The sequence below is a fragment of the Elephas maximus genome, chromosome 6 (assembly GCF_024166365.1).
Source record: "Elephas maximus indicus isolate mEleMax1 chromosome 6, mEleMax1 primary haplotype, whole genome shotgun sequence".
Classification (NCBI taxonomy): Eukaryota; Metazoa; Chordata; class Mammalia; order Proboscidea; family Elephantidae; genus Elephas; species Elephas maximus.
In genome coordinates this window covers 95,821,949-95,846,296 of record NC_064824.1, presented here as the reverse complement: position 1 = coordinate 95,846,296, position 24,348 = coordinate 95,821,949, and the positions used below count along the sequence as shown (strand labels likewise).

Below are 24,348 nucleotides of genomic sequence, written 5' to 3'. Positions count from 1 at the left end.
GTTGGCAATTCAATTCCACCAGTCACTCTGTGGGAGAAAGATGTAGCAGTCTGCCCTGTAAAGACTGCAGCCTAGGAAACCCTATGGGGCAGTTCTACTAACAGCACACAAGTGCTGGACAGGAGACATTGGGTGGCACAAATGGTTACTCAACTACCATCTGAAAGGTTGATGGTTCAAAGCCAGAGGTACCTCAGAAGACAGGCCTGCGGGTCTACTCTGTAAAAGTCACCGCCTTGAAAACCTTATGGAGCAGTTGTATCGTGCACATCCTGGGTTGCCATGAGTGAGACTTACTTGACAACCAGGAGCCAGGCATTGTTAGGTACCACCCACCACCCTTACCACAGGTGATTATCCCAAGGATTAACTAATGTAATGTATATCAAGTGTTTAAAGTATCTATCTGACACAGTAGCAAAGAGAAAACTTAAAAGTATCAAGTTTTCAAGCACAGCCTCTGAAGGCGTGCCAACTGCTATGACTAAACCGTGGCTTTGTTACTTCCCGCTGAATGACCTTGTTATTAATCCTTCTGTACCTCAGCTTCTTCATCTGCAAAATGGAACAGTACTTAGAGCTCCTATGTCAACAATATATGCACAGCACCTACAACAGCAGTCAGCAACCTAGAAAATGCTTACTAGTGTTAGCTATCATTATCACACGGTGCCTAGTCTGACATTCAAAAAGCACTGTCAATGTTAGCTAATGTATCCTGCCTTGGATTTTTTTTTTTTTTTGGCCAAATAAATTACAAACTAGAAACGTTCATGTCACTAAATAAATTTTGCAAAACCTTGAAAACATAGTTTCTAGGAGTTAAGAACAGTACTTTACCATTACAAGCCTGTTATGTTGTTTATATATTTTAAACTGTAAGTGTGAACCCATTGATTTTTATCAGCATGATTTATGTAATAAAGCTACATTAAGTGTGAAAATGCCTCTATCTAAAAAACAACCTTGTTCCCCAGAATTCTCTATGGGTTACTGGGAGAAAAAAAAAGCATATACCACAGAACCCTAAAGTCACTAAACAAAAATCAACCATTGATTTACATTTTTTTATTTAGAAATGTTTGTACTAGTACAGCAAAACTAAATTTTAGAGATGCTGGATATCATTAGCTTAGATATCATTAGTTTATTACAAAAAAAAAAACATGGAGATTATTTACATGATGAAAGATTTCAGAACTTCATTGGAATGGGCAGCTTCATGTGATGCCATTTCAGTATTGATTTATTTCAATCTACATACTTCCCAAGGATGTCACCATCTCTAAATAAGAAATAATCCTGTAAAAAAAAAAAAAACCGTTAGTTAAGACAGTTAACAGTAAATAAGTTCTTTTTAAAGTTACTAAGGTTACACACCTTGTCATCCAGAACTACTTTGGTGCCTCCATATTCTGGGAGAAGAACTTTATCTCCAACTTTCACGCTAACTGGCTGAATTTCTCCACCCTTAACAATATAAAGATATTTACCGTTAGCTCACCAAATGTTTACGTGTAACTTTTAAACCACTATAATCAACCATATATGCTTACTCAAAAATGTTAAAAATGCATTTAATGGGCAAATAATTTAGTTGACAACATTTTCTTTTCACCAACAGCAATATACGCTTTTACTGCTAATTCTTCAGTCATTAACATCCCCTTAAAGGGTTACACTTTTAAAACAATACACATGTCCCGACTTAAATCCCCATTTCAGTGTAAATGTTCAAGGGGTTATGCTGGAAAAGCTAACTTTAATTAACTAAAGCCAACTCCGTATTTGTTAAATATTAACCTATTAACTATACAAAATATACCAAAATGGTCATGTTTACCTTCTTACAACCTACAGAAGTTTTCTGTACTTTAAAACATAAACTTCTTTTGTAATTAATTTATTTTCCCTCCAACGTACAGATGATTTCCAGGGGAAAAAGCTGATGCAGAGGCCCAGAACTTCCCAATGCTTAACTCCAAGATAGCTTCTTGCTAGAACTTTCTCTCTTCAGAGCCATCTGGAGGATGCATTTAACATACTTCACCTCAAGGGCATTTACTGTGTATTCTGGCTGACACACTTAAGAGACCTAAGATCCAGCCACTAAATCCGAGAATACCTGGAATGGTAATTCAAACTGTTCCTTTCATAGGTATTCCAACAAAACCGCTCTAAATTCTTAAAGCCCTGGCACTTTAACTGAACCGTAATCTTTCATTTTAACTGTAATTTTAATAATCTGGAAATCACCATCCTAAAAATCTCACAATCATTTTTTGTCGAAGAAGCAGATTAAAGGTGGTTGAACCACGGAATGATTTTAAGATGGCACAGCTATTAAAAAGGCTGCTTTTAATAATAAACCATGATTTCTTATTCCACCCTTTCCCTGCGCACACAAAAAAATTTTTAGACCTCGTTTACCTTTCCTTTAGATCCGGATCCAACAGCTACTACTGTTGCTTGCAGTACTTTTCCTTGAGACTTTTCTGGAAGCATAATGCCTCCTTTGGTTACAGTTTCAGCTGCACTCCTTTCCACCAATACTCGGTCAAAGAGGGGAAGAAACTTCCTAAATGCCTGTCCTGCCTGTAGAGACGAAGTTTTTACTTGTAGCAAAAAATCACATTCTGAACAAGCAATACCAATGAAGGCGTTACATCGAAGGACACATTCTAGCTCTCAAAAATAAACACCAAAAATCATATTACTAATAGAGGAATCAAATTTCAATGTTCCACTCTACAGTCCACGTTTAATTTTCCATTCCCTGTATCTGTTAGCAGTCGTCGTTGCTCTTCCAGTCAGTAACTGTACCAGCTTTAAGGGCAATTTCAGCTTATTTCAAGGTCAAGTATTTTCCTGCCGCAGGTTTTTCTGGAAATTTTCAGGAAATGTAGACAATCCCCCTTCCTGGGTCATGCTCTTTCTCCAACAGATTACACAAAGACCCAGCGGAGAAGTAAACTGGCCGCCCCGCGTGTCTGGGTTCCCGCCCCCTTCCCCACACTCATGCTGCAACAGGACACGTGCGAGAACAGCCCTCGGCGTTGGGAAGGGTAGGCTAGGCCCTTGCCTTCCGGCTCGGACGACTTCTCCTTGAGGGTCTCCTCTATCCACGGTCCAGGCGAGTGGCGGACACTAAGTCACCCCTGCCTCTCCGGCCAGGCCCCAACGGGGCTCTCCGGGCTCTCCATGCGCCTCAGACCGACCCAGCCCCGCCAGCCTCCAGCCCACACGGGACTCACCATAGTTCTGGTAGCTGCAGCCCCTACCCAGCTTCGCTACGCCGCCGCAAGGAGAGGCCTGCAATCTGGCCCTCGGGACACGTGAAAGTGGGAAAAGAGCGGCCAGCGCGCAGGCGCGGTCTCCCGGCCCCCGCCCCACCCTGCGAGGGGGCGGTCGCACCTGCGCGTGCAGCGATTCGTCTGAGAGCGCTGCGCAGGCCGCTGACGCGAGGATCTGGAGGCGGAAGAATTGAGCAGTTCTTTCTAGGCTTTTCTAGGCCACCCGAAGAGGTGAAGGAACTATCCCTCCGTACCCCCCCCGGAAATGATGCAATTTAACCCTTGACCTACAGAAAGCGCGGTGCTTTCCGGAAAGTTCTGGAACCGAGCGCGGCCCGGGAACTAGCCTAGCGGACTGGACGGGGCCGAGCCCGCTGGCCTGGCCCTGCGCGCGTAGGAAGGGGCGGGCTTCGCGCGCGGTGCGTACAGATTGCAGGGCCCGGCCCGGGGGAGGGGGCGGGAGTCGCCCACACGTGTGGTGCGGCGGGGCGGGGGGAACGGCAGGGGGAGGGGACACGGGCTCATTGCCGTGTGCGTCCTGCACTCTGTCCCTCACTCGCCGCTGACGGCCTGTCTCTCTGCGCTCTCGCTCGGCCCGCCGCCCCGCAGGTACGCGGGCCGCCTCACCCTGATGCCTCCGACCCCAAATCTTTGCTTCGTCGGCTGCGGCCCGGCCTCAGTGTGGCCGGCGGAGCGAGAGCCAGGAGTTCCCCGCGGCGTTGCAGGCCTGGTCCGACTGGGCCAGGCCTCACTAGTCTATGTGGGCTCTCATCACGTGCGGCACTGAGCGCGGGCCTGGGCAGGACGCGGGAGGGAGGGCTCATTCCGCGGGTAGAGTCTGCGGGGCGGGGGAGGGGAAGGGTTGTGTTCACGTGGGCCTTCTGGTGCAACCCGCTCGTGGCCGACGGTGGTCGCTGCCGCGTGGGAACCGAGTTCAGTTCCGGGGGCAGTAGGGGTACGGCGCTTCCACCCTTGACCTTGCTGGGGGTGTTCTGATGGACAGATACCTGGGGTCGCGCGGAGTGGGCCGGGTGGCCCCCGCCAGCATCGCGGTCTTGCTAGCTGGTCTGATACAGTAGCCGCGGGTGGATACATGAAATCCGTTTTTCCTGAGCGGATTTCTGCAACGTCAGGAATATTTTCACTTCCCTAGTCGCTCTGGTGTATAACGTGCTTCTCTCCAGCTGGCTTGGATTTTTAGGAGCGCCAATGGAGGGGATTTGTTTAGAGGGCCAATTTAGCTGTGAAACATTACCTCGTTTTTAGCGGCAGGAGAAGGTGGTCATGGAGAAGGAAATGGGTGTTCTTTGTGTTTGTGTTACAGAGCAGGCACTATTGAGCCTTTTGATTTAAGCTTTTGCTAGTAGCTGGTGTTCTGAAGCCGTGGCGCGTTCTGTGGCTAGCAGAGGTCATACTTAACGTTTCTTATTTATTGCACAGGTGGCGTGTTTTGAGCTGCAGCGCACCTCGAGTAGTGCTAGTACTCATCTGCTTTTTTTCTCCTCCAGAAATGCTCCGATTACCTGCAGTCCTTCGACAAATGAGGCCAGTATCCAGGGTACTGGCTTCTCATCTCACTCGGGCTTATGCCAAAGATGTAAAATTTGGTGCAGATGCCCGAGCCTTAATGCTTCAAGGAGTAGATCTTTTAGCTGATGCTGTAGCCGTTACTATGGGGCCAAAGGTATCAGTATTTTATTTTAATTATGATATTTGAGGAATGATATCTTACTGTTGCAGATAGATACACTGAACTATGTAGTGTTACTTTGGTATCCATTTTTTGAGAAAACCAAATTTACATTAAAAAGTTACAAATTATTGGTTAATTTTTTTGTCCTTAACTGTAAAGGTCATAAAACCTAGTGTTTCAGCCAAAGTTTCAAAAATAATTTGCATAGTGTGTGATGTAATGGAGTGGTAATTCATAGCTCAAGATGGATTCTTAAACTCAAGATGGAACTCATATCGCATGCTTGTTCACTTACATTTTGGACCTTTTTCCAGTAGTTAGTGCTGGGTATAGAGGGCAGAGTGTAACTTTTTATCTCCCATAATACCTAAAGTATGTGCTTGTATGCTAGTTTTACCGAGAGTTTTTCTGCTATTCTTGTTCTAAAGCACATTTATAGTTTAAAATCTTATTTGACTAAATAGTTTCAGAGGTAATAAACATCTAGAGGAGGCCTTTGACGGTGGTGTGTGGTTGAGTGGTGTTCCATTTTAGATTGAAGACAGTTCAGATACCAAAGTAATCCAAACTGTAAAACACAGGCATTTGCATGCCTCATGAATAGAAAGTAGCAACGTCGGTGGGTTCAAATCCCAAACCTGCCAGTACTACTTGTGCCGGATTTGAGGTTTAATGTTAAATAAGCTTGGATGGAGCTTATTGTTCTTGCCTTGATAAGTAAATTTTAAAGTGAGTACTTGTTCTGAAGATACTAGGCACTAAGCACAATTTAGGTACAAATAATGTGAAGAATGTTCTAAAATTTCATTAATGGTCTACCAATTTGGTATTGATTTATTGTTCATTATATAAAATGACATCTTTTAGTTGTTAGAATCTTTATTTCTCATAATACCTTATCAAAAATTATGTATTTGGCTGAGTAACAGAGGTTATTTGCCTATGAACTGACTGTTGACCTTGTCCTTGAGATTCATGCTGCAGGACTGATGAAAAGGACACATCATGCGTTGAGGCTTTCAAGTAACTGTCCTATTATTAAGATTGTTCATTCTGTTTTAGTCTAATTACTAAGAGTATATGGCCCTGTCTTTTTTTCCCCTTCTCTGGGATTCTAGGGAAGAACAGTGATAATTGAACAGAGTTGGGGAAGTCCCAAAGTAACAAAAGATGGTGTAACCGTTGCAAAGTCCATTGACTTAAAGGATAAATACAAGAATATTGGGGCCAAACTGGTTCAGGATGTTGCCAATAACACGAATGAAGAGGCAGGGGATGGCACCACCACAGCTACTGTCCTGGCACGCTCTATTGCCAAGGAAGGCTTTGAGAAGATTAGCAAAGGTGCTAACCCAGTGGAAATCAGGAGAGGTAGGAATGTCTTTTTATTTATCAAAGTGTCTTGATAATACGGTGTTGGTTCCCAGGACCTAAGGAAAGTGCTTGTTAAAAAATTGATTCCTCCTCTTTACTAAAAAATCTTAACTGATTGAATGTGGTAGGCACTGTGCTAGGGGTTAAGGAGGGAAATGTAAGATTGGCTTTGTTTCCCTAAAGAGGCAGTAGTTTATGGGAAGATACAGATGTACTGTGTACCTTGAAAACAGTAAATTTGTAATATTAGAGAAGAGGGATTATACAATTTTGATGTTTTTCAAAGAAGGGGTAAACAAGAAACTACGTCATTCAGGATGTAGGAAAGCAGTGTCTTAATTTTTTTTTTCCTACATTTTTTTTTTTGATAATTTTTATTGTGCTTTAAGTGAAAGTTTACAAATCAAGTCAGTTTCTCACATAAAAACTTACATACCTTACTGTACACTCCCATTTACTCTTCCCCCTAATGAGTCAGCCCGCTCCCTCCTTCCAGTCTGTCCTTTCGTGACCATTTTGCCAGTTTCTAACTCTCTCTACCCTCCCATCTCCCCTCCAGACAGAAGATGCCAACACAGTCTCAAGTGTCCACTTGATAAAAGTAGTTCACTCCTCATCAGCATCTTTGTCCAACCCATTGTCTCCAACCCATTGTCCGATGAGTTGTCTTCGGGAATGGTTCCTATCCTGGCCTAACAAGGTTTGGGGACCATGACCGGCCGGGATTCTTCTAGTCCCAGTCAGACCATTAAGTCAGGTCTTTTTATGAGAATTTGGGTTCTGCATCCCACTGTTCTGCTTCCTCAGGGGTTCTCTGTTGTGCTCCCTGTCAGGGCAGTCATCGGTTGTAGCCGGGCACCATCTAGTTCTTGTGGTTTCAGAATGATGTAAGTCTCTAGTTCATGTGGCTCTTTCTGTCTCTTGGGCTCATAATTATCTTGTGATCTTGGTGTTCTTCATTCTCCTTTGCTCTAGGTGGGTTGAGACCAGTTGATGCATCTTAGATGGCCACTTGTTTGCATTTAAGACCCCAGGCGCCACACTTCAAAGTGGGCTGCAGAATGTTTTCTTAATAGAATTTATTTTGCCAATTGACTTAGATGTCCCCTGAAGCTATAGTCCCCAACCACCCCCCACCCCAACTCCGCTGACCTTCGAAGCATTCAGTTTATCCAGGAAACCTTTGATTTTGGTCAAGTCCAGTTGAGCTGACCTTCCCTGTATTGAGTATTGTCCATCCCTTCACCTAAAGTAGTTCTTAATCTATTATCTAATCAGTAAATAATTCTCTCCCACCCTCCCTCCCTCCCCCCTCTCATAACCACAAAAGAATGTGTTCTTCTCGGTTTAAACTATTTCTCAAGATCTTATAATAGTGGTCTTATACAGTATTTGTCGTTTTGCACCTGACTAATTTCACTCAGCATAATGCCTTCCAGGTTCCTCCATGTTACGAAATGTTTCACAGGTTTGTCACTGTTCTTTATCGATGCGTAGTATACCATTGTGTGACAGTGTCTTAATTTTTGTAGCACTTTTCTTTCTTACCTTTTAATAGTGTGGTAAAGAGCTTAACTGCCAGCCAAAAGGCCAGCAGTTTGAATCCACCAGGTTGCTCCTTGGAAACCGTATGGGGTGGTTCTGCTCTGTCCTATAGGGTTGCTGTGAGTTGGAATCAACTCAGAGGCAATGGGTTTGGTAATCATGCATCTGTTAAATTAGTTTTGCAAGTAAAAGAGTGTTAATCCATTTTTGGCCCTTTATTTTGTGTGTCATTTAACTGAGGTGAGACATATTGGGTGACCTTATTGGAAACAGGCAACATAATTGCATAGAGAATAGCTTATACAGAATAAGTTGAGTGATAAAAGTCTTCAAACTGTTAAATCAATCTTAGTCCAGTTTTCAAAACAACTATAGGGTTGCTATGAGTCAGAATTGATTTGGCAGCAATGGGTTATGGTGATGTGGGATTTCGTTTACTATTTAAACTTGGCATTCCTGTTTCAGAGCATGCCATCAATTATGTGATTAGGAACAGCATTGGCCCAGGAATTGTATATAGACTCTTAAGGCATTAAAATATTTATTGTGAGTCTGAACTTTATTTTGTCTACTTGACCTGGAAGTCATAATATTAGGATTATAATGACACTTACTCGTGAACCAGGTGTAATGTTAGCTGTTGATGCAGTAATTGCTGAACTTAAGAAGCAGTCTAAACCTGTGACAACTCCTGAAGAAATTGCTCAGGTAAGGATTTTTTGTAATATGTTACAATAAAGCTAAAATTAGAAATTCTTTATTCTTTAACACTGATTCTTTTCCATAATCACATACCAATTTCAGAACAATATTACCACAATTACCAACATTAGAGGCATTTCTTTTTACTGCTGAAACATTTGAAAACGATCCAATGACCATGTAATGAGGGTTTTTTGTTTACAATAAGTATTTGTAACAAAGCATTTGCCACTTTAGCATTCTTCACATGTACAGTTCAGTGACATTAACATGTTCATCATGTTGTTCAACCATTAACCTTATCCATTCCCAAATTTTTCTGTATTTTTAACAGAAGCTCAGTGTCCCCTAAGTATTAAGTCCTCCTCTTCCTTCCTGTCCACTCTTTCTCCGGGCTAATAAACTTTGGTCTTTATACACTTACTCTAGATATTTCATATAAACGGAATCATACAATAATTGTCCATTTGTGGCTGATTTGTTTCACTCAGCATGTTTTCAGGGTACATTTATGATGTAGCTTGTATCAGGACTTCATTGCCCTTTGTGGCTGAGTAATAATTCCAGTGTATGAATTTACCACATTTTGTCTGTCCATTCATCTGTTGTTGGAAATGTAGGCTCTTTCCATCTCTTGCCTATATGCTGCAATGAAAAGTTGTGTAAATTTGAGTTATAACGGGCAATTTTAGCTTTCCATGGCCGTAAAAACTGACTTGTATGTATATGGAATATATTCTTTAGCCACTGTCAAAGGTGTATAATTTTTGTCGGCTTGTAAGCTGTGCTTGCCAAGAAAGGTAATAGAGGAAAACAGTGGAGTCAGCCCGTATTTTTATTGTTTCTGTTTATAAGGATAATCTTATATTTCATATTTGTCAAAGTAAGGCAGCCAAATAATGACAGTGCCAACGCTTCATTAGAACTCCTACCCTAAGTATTTTGGCAGCATGGGGCGTGGAGGTATCAAGTAGGAGTAATTACTGCCTTTTAATTTGGAAGAATAACTTGCATTTTTTCAGGTTGCTACGATTTCTGCAAATGGAGACAAAGAGGTTGGCAACATCATTTCTGATGCAATGAAAAAGGTTGGAAGAAAGGGTGTCATCACAGTAAAGGTACATGTGTTTTTAATGATGGCTTGAGATGCAGTATCTGATGATCAAAACTGAGTTTTCCAAATAGAAAACTTCGATCTAAATGTGTTTCAAATTGAATATTCTATTTCATTACTTGATATGTAGTGTCAGTACCTGTACAAAGTGCTTATTTGAATTGTTAGCTTTGCTGTCAGCAATGGTGGTTCTTTCTAAATACTCCTATGAATCCTTCTTAACTTAAATGATACTGTCTTCTTGCTGTAAAATTGAATTTTAGCTTTGCTGTCAGCAATGGTGGTTCTTTCTAAATACTCTTATGAATCCTTCTTAACTTAAATGATACTGTCTTCTTGCTGTAGAGATCATTAAAATACGTATTTTCCAAATTTTTACTGGAATGGAGTTGAATGCTCTGGGGCGTTTATGTATTCCTACTTGGACCCTTACAACCAATGGGGTCTTTAAATCTGGTCTATGATTGATTACACGTTTTGTGTTTCTTCAGTGAAATTCATACAACTAATGTTTTTACTTTTCATAGGATGGAAAAACATTGAACGATGAATTAGAAATTATTGAAGGCATGAAGTTTGACCGAGGTTATATTTCCCCATACTTTATTAATACATCAAAAGGTAAGAGCAAAACTGAATAACTGAAATATTTTTTTAAAATATTAAAATAATGTGTTAAAGTGTAGGCATTAGTTGGTTTCATGCCTCTAAAAAGTAAATTGTGTTTTAAAAGCTGTTGGATATGAGGAATGAAAGGAAAAACTTAAGGAACTCACCAGTCACTTTTGAGTAAGGAAAAGGTCAAGTTTTTGAAGAAAAAGATCAAGCATATATAATCTCAACAGAACATCCGGAAATCCATAATGAGTCACAAGAAAAGATACTGTGAAAGTTAATGATAAATCATTCACTGGGCATATTTGTTTTTAAAATGTCTCTAGTTTATTGAAACTGTAGTTTATATCTTTTCAATGTAAATAAGTTGCAGTCAATTTCAGAACATTATAAAGTTTTTTAAATTTAGTTTGGAATGTTCTTTGCTTTTACAGGTCAAAAATGTGAATTCCAGGATGCCTATGTTCTATTGAGTGAAAAGAAAATTTCTAGTGTCCAGTCCATTGTACCTGCTCTTGAAATTGCCAATGCTCACCGTAAGCCTTTGGTCATAATTGCCGAAGATGTTGATGGAGAAGCTCTAAGTACTCTCGTTTTGAACAGGTAATAGTATTTGATGTTTTTACATTTTTGGATGAGAGAATATTTTGTATTATTTGAAATCTCTTTATGTATCTCCACAATTCATCCACTGAGTTTTATATCTAGAGTTGTAGTGTATAATGCAGATGTGTTAACTGAATCCTCAGACCACTTACAGTGGTTTTCTCTATCCGAATGGGGCCTCAAAGTCTTTACCACTTTGTACAACTTTCTTATAAGAGTCTAATTTAGTATATACCACCAGTTGCCATTGAGCTGATTCTCAGGGTGACCCTGTGTGTGTCAGAGTACAGATGTGCTCCATGGGGTTTTCAGTGGCTGATTTTTCTGGAATATAGTGACAAGCCTTTCTTCCAAAGTGCCTCCAGGTGGACTTGAACTGCCCGCTTTTTCATTTACCAGCCAAGTGAGTTAACCAAATTTAGTAAGGAGTGGCATTCTCTTTTTAAGCGTTTGAAGTTGCTTTGAAGGTACATGTGGTTTTTTTGTTTTCCGGCAAAAAAATATTTTCAGAATTATAATTTTGTCTAAAGAGATAGATAGCTGCCATTCTCAAAACTTTAGATTTTAAGTGTACTTACTGATCAAGTAGAGTCCCTGAGTGGCACAAGTGGTTAAGCGCATGGCAGCTAACCAAAAGGTTTGGTGGTTCAGAACCGCCCAGGGGCACCTTGGAAGAAAGGCCTGGAGATCTTCCAAAAGGTCACAGCCATGAAAACCCTATGGAGCACAGTTCTGCCATGAAACACATGGGGTCAGAATCAACTTAATGGCAAGTATTTTATTCTGGTTTTACCTGATGCATTTAATTTAGTAACGTAACAGTTGCAGCATTAAGACAGCTAATGTTTGTACTGTAAATAGAATCGTAGGGCATAAAAATTATATTCTAATAGAATTGAGGTATGTCAGAAGTGAGATTTTCCAACTTGATTATATTTTATATTGAAATTGGACAAATGAAAATAGTAGATTGAATACTTTGATATGTGACTCAAAAGCTGTGAGCTTGCTTATCATGGAATGTTTTTGTTAGCTTGGATTTGCTTTTTTGAATTACAGAAGCCTTGGTTATGTGTGGTATTTGAAACAAAAATTTAAAAAGCCACAGGTCTGCAGAGTTTTCATTGAGCAATTTTATTGATAGCTCTGAAGTTGAATGTCTAATTCACTTAGCATATCATAGTTGCTTATTCCTTTTATGGTTTTTATTTGGCTCCTTAACATATACAGCTGTGTCTTAAAGTTTGTATATTTTTCTGTTTCACGATTTGGTCTCAAATGGACATTTCTTTGATTGTATATCCTATGTACCTGTTAACTGGTAAAATTGCTAGTATTGGGAATAGTTAAATTTATTTGTAAAAGAACTGAATTCAGAATACTCCTTGCTTCCCTGTGATGCTTGTTCCTGAGGATACCTGTCTGAATGAAAGGGAAGATAATGCTTACTCAAACTTGGCTTTAATAGTAAATCTAATGTTAAATGGTACCCACGAGGTAGAAGATGCTTAGCGGGTGACCCCCAAATTTAATATTTAGTAATTAAAACTCTTTTCCACCATTCATAAAATAACTATCACTGCATCCTTTAAGTTACTGTGATGCTTGACATCTCTGCTTCTGGGTTGCAGCTGTTCAGCTGGAATGTAAGGTCAGCAGTGTATTAAGATAGTCACATATTAACATACACATGAATGGAAAACAGCTCTGTCTCGTGTTGTTTTTGACTTAATTTGACCAAAAGTTGCTAGGAAGCAAAAAGAAAAAGGGTGGGGTTTGTAAGTCATAGTAGTATCAAAACCTGAGGAAAATTGAGTTAGGCTCTTCAATTAACTTTAAATTTTATAATCGATTATTCTCTACAGGCTAAAAGTTGGTCTTCAGGTCGTAGCAGTCAAAGCTCCAGGTTTTGGTGACAATAGAAAGAACCAGCTTAAAGACATGGCTATTGCTACTGGTGGTGCAGTAAGTAAAACAAATAATTGTGATGTTTGTATACTGAATGTTATTTTTACTTCTAGGTTTGAAGTTTGTAAGTGAATTTGCATTTTTCACAGTGAGATGCTCTCATCTGAACAGTTTGTTTAATCTATTTCTCTTTGATGTTTGGGAATTGGAAATTATATTAAATAATGCTAAAAAAAAAAAAAAAAAACCGTTGCCGTTGATTCTGATCCTATAGAACAGAGTAGAACTGCCCCATGGGGTTTCCAAGGAGAAGCTGGTGGATCTGAACTGCTGACCTTTTGGTTAGCAGCTGTAGCGTGCTATAGCTCTTAACCACTGCGCCACCAGGGCTCCGTTAACGCTAAGATCCCTTTTATCTTTAACTTGCTATGAGTCTTAGCCCAAGAAAGACAGAAGACCGTAGTAGGTAGGAGTTGGGACTTGATGAATTTAGGCCTAGAGTCTAGTCCTGGTTCGACCGAGAAGTGTGACTTTGGAGGAGTATTTTGAGTTTGTATTTTCTCAAATAAGGTAATACCTATTTAGATTAGCACTGGTCTTGAAATTTCACATTTCAAGCATAATTCAAGATGTTTTTCTCATCAAAACACTTGCACAGTGTAATAGGAATAAACTTGTTATGGTGAAAAAACTGTACCCTATAACTGGTTTGTTTTTAACATTTTTGTAGGTATTTGGAGAAGAGGGATTGACCCTAAATCTTGAAGATGTTCAAGCTCATGATTTAGGAAAAGTTGGAGAGGTCATTGTGACCAAAGATGATGCCATGCTCTTGAAAGGAAAAGGTGACAAGGCTCAAATAGAAAAACGTATTCAAGAAATCATTGAGCAGTTAGAAATCACAACTAGCGAATATGAGAAGGAAAAGCTCAACGAACGCCTGGCAAAACTTTCTGACGGAGTAGCTGTGCTAAAAGTAAGGTGCATTATTGTGAATAAGCCTGGGTTCTGAGCCCAAGGATGATTTTGTTTCTGTTGTATTTCCCAATAATGCTGAGTCTGTAAACAAGTGTTTGAGGAATTAACTTCATCATGGAGACACTTAATACATAAAATGTATTTTTTTACTGAGTCATTCATTCCTTTCTCAAAGCAGAGTTGAATTTGGAGTGGGGCTCTGTTCAATAAAAGTTGTTTTCTTAATGGCACCAGGAGGTTAATGTGTAGTTTGCCTTTTATGGGACTCTCCATTCACCCTCTCAGCCACTTAGTCATCCAGTCACTTATAACAAATTTCTAGTGTGGATAAGTAACCTTTTTATAGTATTGCTTTAAGTAAACTAAATGGTTTGACTTTTTTTGGCCGCATCTTGGATGGGAGACACTGTACTAACTGGAAGTCTTTTTAATCTTTAGGTTGGTGGGACAAGCGATGTGGAAGTGAATGAAAAGAAAGACAGAGTTACAGATGCCCTCAATGCAACACGAGCAGCTGTTGAAGAAGGCATTGTTCTTGGGGGTGGTTGTGCTCTGCTTCGGTGCATTCCAGCCTTGGACTCAATAACTCCAGCTAATGACGATCAAAAAATTGGTAAGCAGTTACCTTACAAATGAATTTATTTGTGGCCTGATGAATATTGTCTCTGACCACTAAATGGAACAACAAACAACAAAGCAATTTCCAGAATAAAAGAAGGAAACCGAGATAACGATGTACCGAGTTTCCAGGAGAATGATTTGACCTGTGATTTCCCCAGTTAGGTTGTTCCTGTATCATTACCCTTACAAGTAGAAATGTAATACAAAAGAGAGCTAAAATTACTAAAATTGGTTTTCTTTATAGGTATAGAAATTATTAAGAGAACACTCAAAATTCCTGCAATGACCATTGCTAAGAATGCAGGTGTTGAAGGATCATTGATAGTTGAGAAGATTATGCAGAGTTCCCCAGAAGTTGGTTATGATGCTATGCTTGGAGATTTTGTGAATATGGTAGAAAAAGGAATCATTGATCCAACTAAGGTAAGTAGTTGAACACATCCTAAAAATTCAACAGTAGAACTTAAGAGATGAAATCTTCATTAAATCTTACTAGTATTTTATCAAGGGAAAAGTAATATTTCATCAAACTTTTTTTCTAGGTTGTAAGAACTGCTTTATTGGATGCTGCTGGAGTGGCCTCTCTGTTAACCACAGCAGAAGTTGTAGTCACAGAAATTCCTAAAGAAGAGAAGGACCCTGGCATGGGTGGCATGGGTGGAATGGGTGGTGGTATGGGAGGTGGCATGTTCTAATTGCTAGAGTAGTGCTTTACCATTTATTAATGAACTGTGACAGGAAGCTCAAGGCAGCGTTCCTCACCATTAACTTCAGAGAAGTCGAAGAAAATGAAGAAAGAAAAGGCTGGCTGATAAGAAAATCACTATAACCATCAGTTACTGGTTTCAGTTGACAGTATATAATGGTTTACTCCTGTCATTGTCCATGCCTACAGATAATTTATTTTGTATTTTTGAATAAAGACATTTGTACATTCCTGATAACTGGGTGCAAGAGCAATGTACCAGTGTACTACTTTCAGCTTAAATCACTGAGGCATTTTTACTATTCTGTTAAAATCAGGATTTTAGTGTTTGCCATCACTAGATGAGAAGCAGCCTTTCTGTGGAGAACAAGAATAATTGTGTACAAAAGTAGAGAAATATCCAATTATGTGACAACCTTTGTGTAATAAAAACTTGTTTAAAGTTAATTATTGTATTAACCTTTCCATGATCTAACAGAACTGAGAAATGAAAGCCACTTGAAAGGGGGACTGGCGTGTGTAAAACATTCCACTCATATTTCACGTTTCTTTACTGCACATTATATTACGTAATTACATTGGTAATAAGGAGAACTTTTAAAAAAGGTGACAACCTTGATGAACCTTGTGGGAACGATAAATACTGTGTTGTAGGCCTAGTCATAAAGAAAGGGCTACCTATTATTTCTTGTGGAGACTATGGTTATTGCTGCCAATCTCCAGCATAATGTAGGAGGATACAGGTTCCTGCTGGGTAGTCATAAATGAGGAAGGCATGTCTTACGAGTATTTTCAGTGGAAGGAAGGAGCGGTATGCCACCCAAGTATGGATAACGAGGACATCCATAACTTGCTTGTCACAGTCCAATGCCTTCACTTTTTTTTTAAACATAAAGAGCATCGTTTCCAGTTGAAAGTACTTGATCTTCACAATATATTACGGAAGCCTGGCTTGCTTTTAAAACTACCTGGGTGTGCATGTTGGGGCAGATACTGATTTGCAAAATACAACCTGTTGCTTTGTAGATTTACTAGATTATTCATTTAAGGGACAGAATTTTGTGTAACAGTAAATAATGTTTTTATTTTCACCTGTGCAAGGACCTAATACATGTTTCTTGTAGCTATATAATCTGGACCTGCTGTAGGTGGGAAGGAATTCCTATAAGCTACTTAAATTCTGGGCAAGCACCAAGGCACACAAGAATAGACTGTATTGAATCTGTCACCACTGCAGCTAGTGCCTGGCAGATAGCAGGTACTCCAAACAGATATACTGAAAAAAATTTCACGTGTATGTGCATTTATGTAGAGACGTAATTGCAACCCTTGTTGATCTGAGGAGATAGCACTATGATTAGAAGTTTAGTGCCAGAGGGCTGTTGGGTATGGAGAGGGAAAGAGGTCAATATTGATAAAAGATTAAATTTTGCCTAGATTTGTCTGTTTCTGTGGAAGATGAAATGCTCTAAACTTTGTCTATGTAAATATACATGGAAACAGTATAAAACTTAACCAAATAACTATACAAAAAATAAACAAATTAACTTTATTAAGTTACCACTTCAGTTCTTACATTGATTTGTTTAAAAAAATAACAGTTTGAAATACATTATTGAAAGTGAGTACAGATAATAAATAGAAAATAGGGATGTATAGTGCTGGAGACATCAGCCAACATATCTTCATCTGTTGCCTACCGTAGTAGACAAAATTTGACACACAATTAGCATTATTGAAAGAGCAGCCAAAGTACCTTGACAAGATTACAAACTACTAGAAAAGTAGCTTAAAACTCTGGACCACTCACCAAGAAAGATACTCTGTTCATCTGGGCACTAACGTCACTACAGCACTGAATACTAACATCAGAAGTGCCCAGAAGCCTTCATTAACAGTATTTTTTAAGTCAAAGTTTTACTTTAAATATCTGATGATTACTCAAATACCCTAACCCATGAGGTAATAAGTTACAAATATTCTAAATTTAATAACTTAAATGTGATATGGTTAATATAAGCCATACTGCATACGTATTTCAGCTAATCTCAGGTAGGTGATAAAAGGTTTAAATTTACAGTTTCAATTTCTGCTAAGAGTGATGTCAGTATTCTAACAATAGCGATGACATCCCATTTTAAATGCAGAATATGCTAATATATGTAACACTTTGAATTACACTTGATTGAAGAACTAATTCTGTGTATATGTTCCATATTCTATGTGCAAATTTTCAACAGTGCAGGTTTATAATTAAAGCTGGGTTTAGCAAATGCTTTCAGACTTCTGAAAGCAAACTATGAAAGCACTTCTAAAAAGTGAACAAAGTTATAAATAGGTGACATCAGTTCTTTTTTCCCTTTACGTGTGATGAACTTCATGAAGCATTAACTCTCGAGGTATATTTGTTTCTGGACCATACAGCTTACATGCTCTTCTTTCAAAGGCAGCTACCATCTGCTTTACGACTTCATCGAAAAAGAGTGTGGCAAGCTGAGAGTGTAGAAGTGAGCGAAATTCAAATGAAACCTGTGGGAAAATGTTAGTAATTATTTTAGATCTTTTACTACATTCTCTACTTAGGATAGTGGTACTCATACTGTGAACTGGGCTAGTTGGACAGTATCTAAGGTAGAGCTGTGTGGCTTTATCTAGATGAGGGTTTCAGCACCCCACAGAAGAGGAAGTCTTACTGCAGTAAGCACAACTGCTCACACAATAAATTTAAACAAGCTCAAGACAGAGGCTGCTGCTTAAGAGAAAGCCAGAAAAAAGTTTTGCTGAATATTACATTTATCACTCTGGCTTCTTGTTAATGTGCCTCTTTTTATATTCATCCTACACCAAAAGTAAAGAAGAGGTCATGATCTTTCTGATAGTTATTCCCCTAAGTAGCAGCAGGAAGAGGAGACCACGTGTGCATGCACACTCATGCCTTATCCATAAAACAGATGGGGCAGGTAGTTCAGCCCTAGTTATAGCCATTTATTTATACCCTCTCATTGTTCAGAAAGAATTCAAGGCAACTTGTTCAAGAAACACTAAGACCAAGTATTAAAAAAAAAATTTCATTTTGCAATAGTGTCAAATTTACAAGAGTTGCTAAATAGTACAAAGAATTCCCACACCATCGCTCAGATTACCCTGTATTAACATTTTATATAGCCACAGTGTAATGATCAAAATCAGGAAATTGACAGAGGAAGTTAATACTACTATATAGTAATGCTATTAACTAATCTACACAGACCTTATTCACATTTCCCCAATTGTCCTATTAGTGTTCACTTATTTTTTAATGAAAGTAACTCAAGTGCCGAGAAAACCATAGAGTAATTCAGTCAAAATTAGGACTATTAAGATTTAATGCCTGAGTTGCAAATACAGAGAACAACCCATATATTATTACCTGTCAGCAAAGAAAACGTCGTAAGTGGCTTTACATTTTCTATAGCTAAGGTAATGTAAACAAGAAAACTACCATAGTTCTCAAATTCTAAAAACATACTTTTCCCCCTTTCACATAATTTCTGCATCTTATAATCAAAGTGTAGATTTAATCTGGTGTCACTGAGGTTAAAACTTTTACTAAGCTGTTAGTAAAGTGAGGACACGTTTCTGCACTGTAAATTTGTAAAAATCAGAAACCAGAGAAGGAATGGGAACATGCAAGATTATAAGAAAAAAAAAAGGTTCATTAGCATTCTTTTCTTAGAAAGTCAGTGCAGAAAAAGTTATGCAACACTCAGAAATGTGAGATGTTTTAAAAGGGTGTTTCAGTAATCTATGCACATAAAATCATGGCATTTGGGTTGTACTCAGTGGATTATTCCTTCTTCACCAGATAAATGGAACAAATCAAGGACTTTATGAGAGACTTACTGAAAAATCCAAGGTACAAGTTCTTGGGTAGCCAGGAAGACCTGGGCTAAAACGCCAAATAGTCTCCAAATGCTTGAAAAGTCTCCCATCTGTACAGGATGCCTAGAACAAAATTAAAAAATAAAACCAGAGTAAAATACCACTTGGTATTACCTAGAATCTACCATAATTGAGACTGATTTCTTTGAAAAGTAAACAGTTTTTTTAAAGGCTGACCACAGGTGACATAGCCACCAAATTTTTAAGCTTGGTACTAGGAAGTACCTTGACAATATAAGCCTTTCTCTTTTCTCCTGGGATCCCCAAGGTTACAAGTTCTCTCTTCCACTGTTACCACCCCCTGTGCTACTTAAATCTCTCCTCCTGGAACAAAACAGTGATTTTCTGGCAGCTTGCTGCTGTTTACAAGTTTTTCCAGTTCTGCGAAATTACAATGTGATCCTGAACAAATTAAATCCCTGTATCATATTTCCTTAATCTGTAAAATGAATATAAAGCTTATGTTACACCATCACTATGAGATGACTAAAAAGTTTGCAAAGTACCTGGCACAGTCCCTAGGATAATTCTCCCTTGTATACAAAATTTTCTCTTATTAAATCACATTTAATCTTTCCTTCACTCTTTATTACCAGAAGCCTCTATGGCTCCAGTTTTCTTGAAAGTATGGCCCAACCTTTGGTTCCAATCCATTTCTTTCTGATATATTCAGTGCTGATGTATATTTTGTATGTGTGTGTACACACTGAAACACAATAACCATACTATGTGCAGTGTACTTTGGTATTTCCCATTCTGTATGTATCACTAAAAAAAAAAATGCTGACTGAGACCCACTAAAGGGTTGTCAGCTACAGTATGAAAAACAGTGGCCAGAACCATATTTACTACCACACTGCTAGGACTGATTATGACTGAATCAAGTTCAACCTCTTTACCTACTTACTACCCAAGGTGCTTTCTGGGCCTTATTATATCAGCAGACAAGTGACCTCAAGAATTAATATCACCTCTCAGTAGCAGACCAATTTTTAAATCACTGTTTCAAAGTCATGTTCCCTCCCCAATTAAGTCTCAAATTGCAGCTTTTCTGGCATGTTCTGAGGCCAATAAATGCTCAAGCCCCTCTACACTCCTCTTTGATAACAAATTACCTCCCCCACCCCAGTTTAGGCTGCTCCTCCCCTAAGGCTATTAATCCCCAAAGGTATAATGAGCAAAATGATGACTTGTATAGGTAAACTTTTGGGTACAGTGACTGTATTGCTGCCATCTTCTTTTGATGCTTTTTGCGTTGTTTAATATTTTGCCCACAGAATCCTTGAATATGGCAATTCGTGGCTTGAAATTTTTCTTCAGTTCTTTGAGCCTGAGAAATGCCCAGCATGTTCTTCCTTTTGATTTTCTAACTCCAGGTCTCTGCACACTTCATTATAATACTTTGTCTTCTCCAGTCGCCCTTGGAAATCTTCTGTTCAGCTCTTTTACTTCATCATTTCTTCCATTCACTTTAGCTACTCTACATTTAAGAGCAAGTTTCAGAGTCTCTTCTGACAACCATTTTGGTCTTTTCTTTCTTTCCTGTCTTTTTAATAGCCTTTTGTTTTCTTCATGTATGATGTTCTTCCATAACTCATCTAGTCTAGAGGTATAAATTAGCAAAATAATGATTTGTATAGGTGAACTATTTTCACTTTTTCTTCCCCAGCAACAGCCTTCCTAAGCAGAAAACCTAGGATCATTTCTCTGACTAAATTCTTGATCTTGCCACATATAGTCAAACTGGGAGTCAAAGAACTAAAAATCTATTCATAGTTTTGTTCCTAACTTCCTCTTTATCTAAATCCTTTTGAATAAATTGGCATGCTATTATTATAAAGAACCACCACCCATCTGTCATTTTGTCCTACTGTGGTGGCTTGTGTGTTGCTATGATGCCAGAAGCCATGCCACTGGTATGAGTTGGACCCAACTTGATGACAACAACACCATTATAAAGAAGGTCTGCTGCACTCAAACTAAAAAACACTTACAAAGGAATACTCTACTTAGACATGTATACATTTTAAAAAATTAGTATTTGTAATAGAAACAAGCGAATGTTTAGAAATTTGGACATGATAAAACCCACTGCCATCGAGTCGATTCCAACTCATAGCAACCCTATAGGACAGAGCAGAACTGCCCCATAGGGTTTCCAAGGAGTGGCTGCTGGATTCGAACTGCCAACCTTTTGGATAGCAGCCAAATGTTTAACCACTACGATACCAGGGCCCCACTAAAACACTATGTTAATAACTGAATTTGGTCACATTATACTAAGTCACTGGGGAAAAGCAAAAATCTTCGAAGTATTCAGCTTTATATATCTCAATAATAGCCATATAATTTTTAAAGACATCGTCAATGACAAAAAGTTATCCAACTTTAAGATAACATATCCTGCCTCATCTTTACAATCACGTAAGTTGTTTACAGGAAATTCAACACTGAAGTAGAAACAATTGCTGGAACACTCTAATACAGCACCTTTCTCTAACCACATCTACATAAAATGTGGCAGTACTCATACTGATAATCTAGCTCAGAGACCCATGGATTTTTACTTGTATATTTTGACAGGAACAGTATTGCCTAAGACTTCCTGCCTAACAGGAAAGGATACTGAACATAGCAGAAGCTGTTAAGATGATGACCTACTGGCTGTTCTGGGTAAACTGACCAAACAAACCATCCCATACTAAATGTTCATATTGTGAACCAAGCAGTAAGATCCATTTAACATAAATTCATATTAAACGTTGCCTCTATTAACTATGCTGAAAACTTTACAGGTCTTCTGGCCATTACGCATAGGCATAAACTAGAATTACTGAGGTATTAAAGCAACTAACAATACATGGAAAATATCAGATAGCTTCTGATGCTTTGTTGGCCATGATTTTTATTATACATCAAATATGCATATTAAGTAATCCAGAACCTGAACCTAGGGACAACTAAAAGCTGAGCATATCAGCATTATTTTGCTAATTTATACCAATAGGGATTACCGCCTTGGGGGAGGAGCCCTGGTGGCTCAGTGGTTAAGCCCTTGCTGCTAACCAAAAGGTCAGTAATTCAAACCCACTCAGCAGCTCAATGGGAGAAAGATGTGGCAATCTGCTCCTGTGAAGAATACAGCCTTGGAAACCTTATGGGGGAGTGTTACTCTGTCATATAGGGTCGGTAAATCAACTGGAAGACATGAGTTTTTCAAAAAATGCCTGTAGTTATAATCCCATTTGTGAATAGGTTTTGTTATGTTAATGAGTTAGGATTAGTATAGCATGTATCTTGAGTCAATCTCTTTTGAGATGTAAAAGAGATTAAATAGGGAAAGAGAGATGCCAAGCCTATATAAAAATCACCCCTGAGCAGAAGCTCAAAAGAGACAAGAACCTTCCTCCAGAACTGAAAGGGAAAGCCTTCCTCTGGAGCTGGCACCCTGAATTTGGACTTCTAGCCTCCTAAACTGTGAGAAAAAATATTGTTTGTTAAAGCCACCCACTTGTGGTATTTCTGTTATAGCGGCACTAGATAACTAAGACATATATTTTTGTTATTCTCAAATATATCTTTAAACAATAAATTGGCAAATTAAATGAGACAGCTTATAATGGAAAAATAAATTAGTTTTAGAATCACTCACATACACTCAGACTTTGCACCAAGTTCTTAATCTCCCTAAACCCAAACCCAGTGCCCTGGAGTCGATTTCGACTCATAGCGACCCTATAGGACAGAATAGAACTGCCCCATAGAGTTTCCAAGGAGTGCCTAAGCCTCATAAATTAAGACAGCAATTCTCATCTAACACAGGTTACTGTGAAGATTAATTTTTTTTTTCCAATACAAATTCTCTCCTGGGCAATGCTGGAAGCTACTCTGGGATTATCATCAACATCTCTGGATCTGCAATAACACAAGAACCCAGGTAGTCCTCAATTTACAACATACTCAAGTTAACAACAAACCATACTTACGACCGTCATTTGGTTTATTTTTGGGGGATATCTTACTGTTAGTAATATGTACTACATACAATGTTGCAGCCTACAATTTGCTGATGTTACCATTCTCAGATGTTCAATTTTATGATTTACTATTTAAAACACTGTCATACAGATTTAGTTTTCTAAACTAAATTGGGGCTTCAGTTGCTTGAAAACATGGACTCAAAACTGATCACTTTACTAATGTCTACAGGCAGATTCAGGAAGCAGTGAGATGCTGACGTGAAATACAGGAAGAAAAGGATCATACAGACAACTCACTAATTTTCTGACTAGAAACGCAAACCCCATTCCCAGGGATAATCCAGATGATCTAGAGCCTTCCACAAGTGGAGTTATTACTGCAACTGACCAAATGCCAGCATCGCCCAACTCTTCTTCATGGTTGGAGTAAATTTTATGATTTGTGTATGTTTTTATGTATGTATTACAATACATCCATAAAAGTTTATATGTGATGTTTCCAACCTCCAAAGACAAAGATCAGATTTATAAAGAGACTGATAATAAAAAGCAATAATAATGAAAACTAAAAAAAAAAAAGAGGTATTCAACTTATGTCTGAATTGACTTATGAGGCAGTTGTCAGAATGGAACCCCACCGTAAGTTGAGGACTACCTGTACAGTGAGGCCTTCATTAGCCAGGAGCGTCCTTGACTCCATTATTATAATACCGATAGTACTGGTGCTAGGGATACAGAAATGAAAAAAGACAGGTCCCTTCCTTCAAGGGGCTCGATCTTGTCAAGAAGTCCAGGTAAACAAATACATTTTAATAGAGAGTGATAAGAAAAGTAAAGATAGCAGGTATAAAGTCAAGAGGAATCACAGAGTTGGGCATGATTCTCTACCTGAATAGAAAGGGAAAAAGAGACATGAGACAGCTGGATTCTAAAGGGTTGATAAGCAAGGACCTGAGTGCATTACAAGCTAAGAGGGAACAATATACAAAGGCACAGAGCTGTTGAATAAATACTGTGTGGTATATTCAGGAACTTTAAGATATATGGCATTGCCTGAATATGAAGTGTATGTGGGGGGCGCAGGGGAGCAGAGGGAAGAGTATATGGGTCTGTGTGTAATGCTACAGAGTCTGACTTTATCCTGTACGTGCTAGGAATCCAGGAATAGAAGAAAGTCAGGGAAGAAAAATGAGATTTTTTGGAGTTCAGATAAAAACAACATGGTTATGAGCTATAAGAAAACGATTGATAAAAGACTGAGGTCAGAGAATAGAAAATGAGAATTTAAGATT

At 38.8% G+C, this 24,348-nt stretch overlaps 3 protein-coding genes across 8 annotated transcripts in view; 1 reads left to right on the top strand and 2 right to left on the bottom strand.

Moving 5' to 3' along the window:
- MOB4 (MOB family member 4, phocein) overlaps window positions 1–3,452 on the bottom strand; it is a 59,850-nt gene extending 56,398 nt beyond the window's left edge. The window contains exons 1-4 of one of the 2 annotated variants that reach the window (XM_049888909.1): window positions 3,255–3,452; window positions 2,431–2,595; window positions 1,381–1,470; window positions 1,086–1,302 (exon numbers count right to left, since the gene is read on the bottom strand). In XM_049888909.1, coding sequence (XP_049744866.1) covers window positions 1,252–1,302; window positions 1,381–1,470; window positions 2,431–2,595; window positions 3,255–3,257 — 309 coding nt within the window. In that variant the 5' untranslated portion in view covers window positions 3,258–3,452 and the 3' untranslated portion in view covers window positions 1,086–1,251. Of the gene's footprint in view, window positions 1–1,085; window positions 1,303–1,380; window positions 1,471–2,430; window positions 2,596–3,254 lie in introns of those variants that run through there. The other variant, XM_049888910.1, reaches the window with a different exon arrangement.
- An 8-nt stretch (window positions 3,453–3,460) lies between these two features.
- HSPD1 (heat shock protein family D (Hsp60) member 1) lies at window positions 3,461–15,602 on the top strand. Of its 4 annotated transcripts, none has more exons than XM_049888903.1 (12): window positions 3,461–3,524; window positions 4,802–4,977; window positions 6,105–6,357; window positions 8,531–8,613; window positions 9,630–9,725; window positions 10,249–10,342; window positions 10,771–10,939; window positions 12,808–12,907; window positions 13,581–13,826; window positions 14,267–14,441; window positions 14,694–14,872; window positions 14,992–15,602. In XM_049888903.1, the coding sequence occupies exons 2-12, from the start codon at window positions 4,804–4,806 to the stop codon at window positions 15,142–15,144; spliced, it is 1,722 nt and encodes a 573-aa protein (XP_049744860.1). In that variant the 5' UTR covers window positions 3,461–3,524; window positions 4,802–4,803; the 3' UTR covers window positions 15,145–15,602. The 4 variants fall into 4 exon arrangements, with proteins under 4 accessions (XP_049744860.1, XP_049744858.1, XP_049744857.1 ...); XM_049888901.1 differs by lacking the exon at window positions 3,461–3,524 and adding an exon at window positions 3,620–3,712; XM_049888900.1 differs by lacking the exon at window positions 3,461–3,524 and adding an exon at window positions 3,812–3,902.
- A 1,094-nt stretch (window positions 15,603–16,696) lies between these two features.
- Window positions 16,697–24,348, bottom strand: part of COQ10B (coenzyme Q10B) — a 31,086-nt gene continuing 23,434 nt past the window's right edge. For both annotated transcript variants that reach the window (XM_049888905.1, XM_049888906.1), the window contains exons 4-5: window positions 19,038–19,139; window positions 16,697–17,684 (exon numbers count right to left, since the gene is read on the bottom strand). In XM_049888905.1, coding sequence (XP_049744862.1) covers window positions 17,517–17,684; window positions 19,038–19,139 — 270 coding nt within the window. In that variant the 3' untranslated portion in view covers window positions 16,697–17,516. The remainder of the gene's footprint in view (window positions 17,685–19,037; window positions 19,140–24,348) is intronic.

Excerpts from the sequence above, each read along its gene's own strand:
- HSPD1 (XM_049888903.1), top strand. The coding sequence starts at position 4,804 with ATGCTCCGATTACCTGCAGTCCTTCGACAAATGAGGCCAGTATCCAGG. Across the intron at positions 12,908-13,580 it reads CTATTGCTACTGGTGGTGCA|GTATTTGGAGAAGAGGGATT; the intron begins GTAAGTAAAACA and ends ACATTTTTGTAG. Across the intron at positions 14,442-14,693 it reads TAATGACGATCAAAAAATTG|GTATAGAAATTATTAAGAGA; the intron begins GTAAGCAGTTAC and ends TTTTCTTTATAG.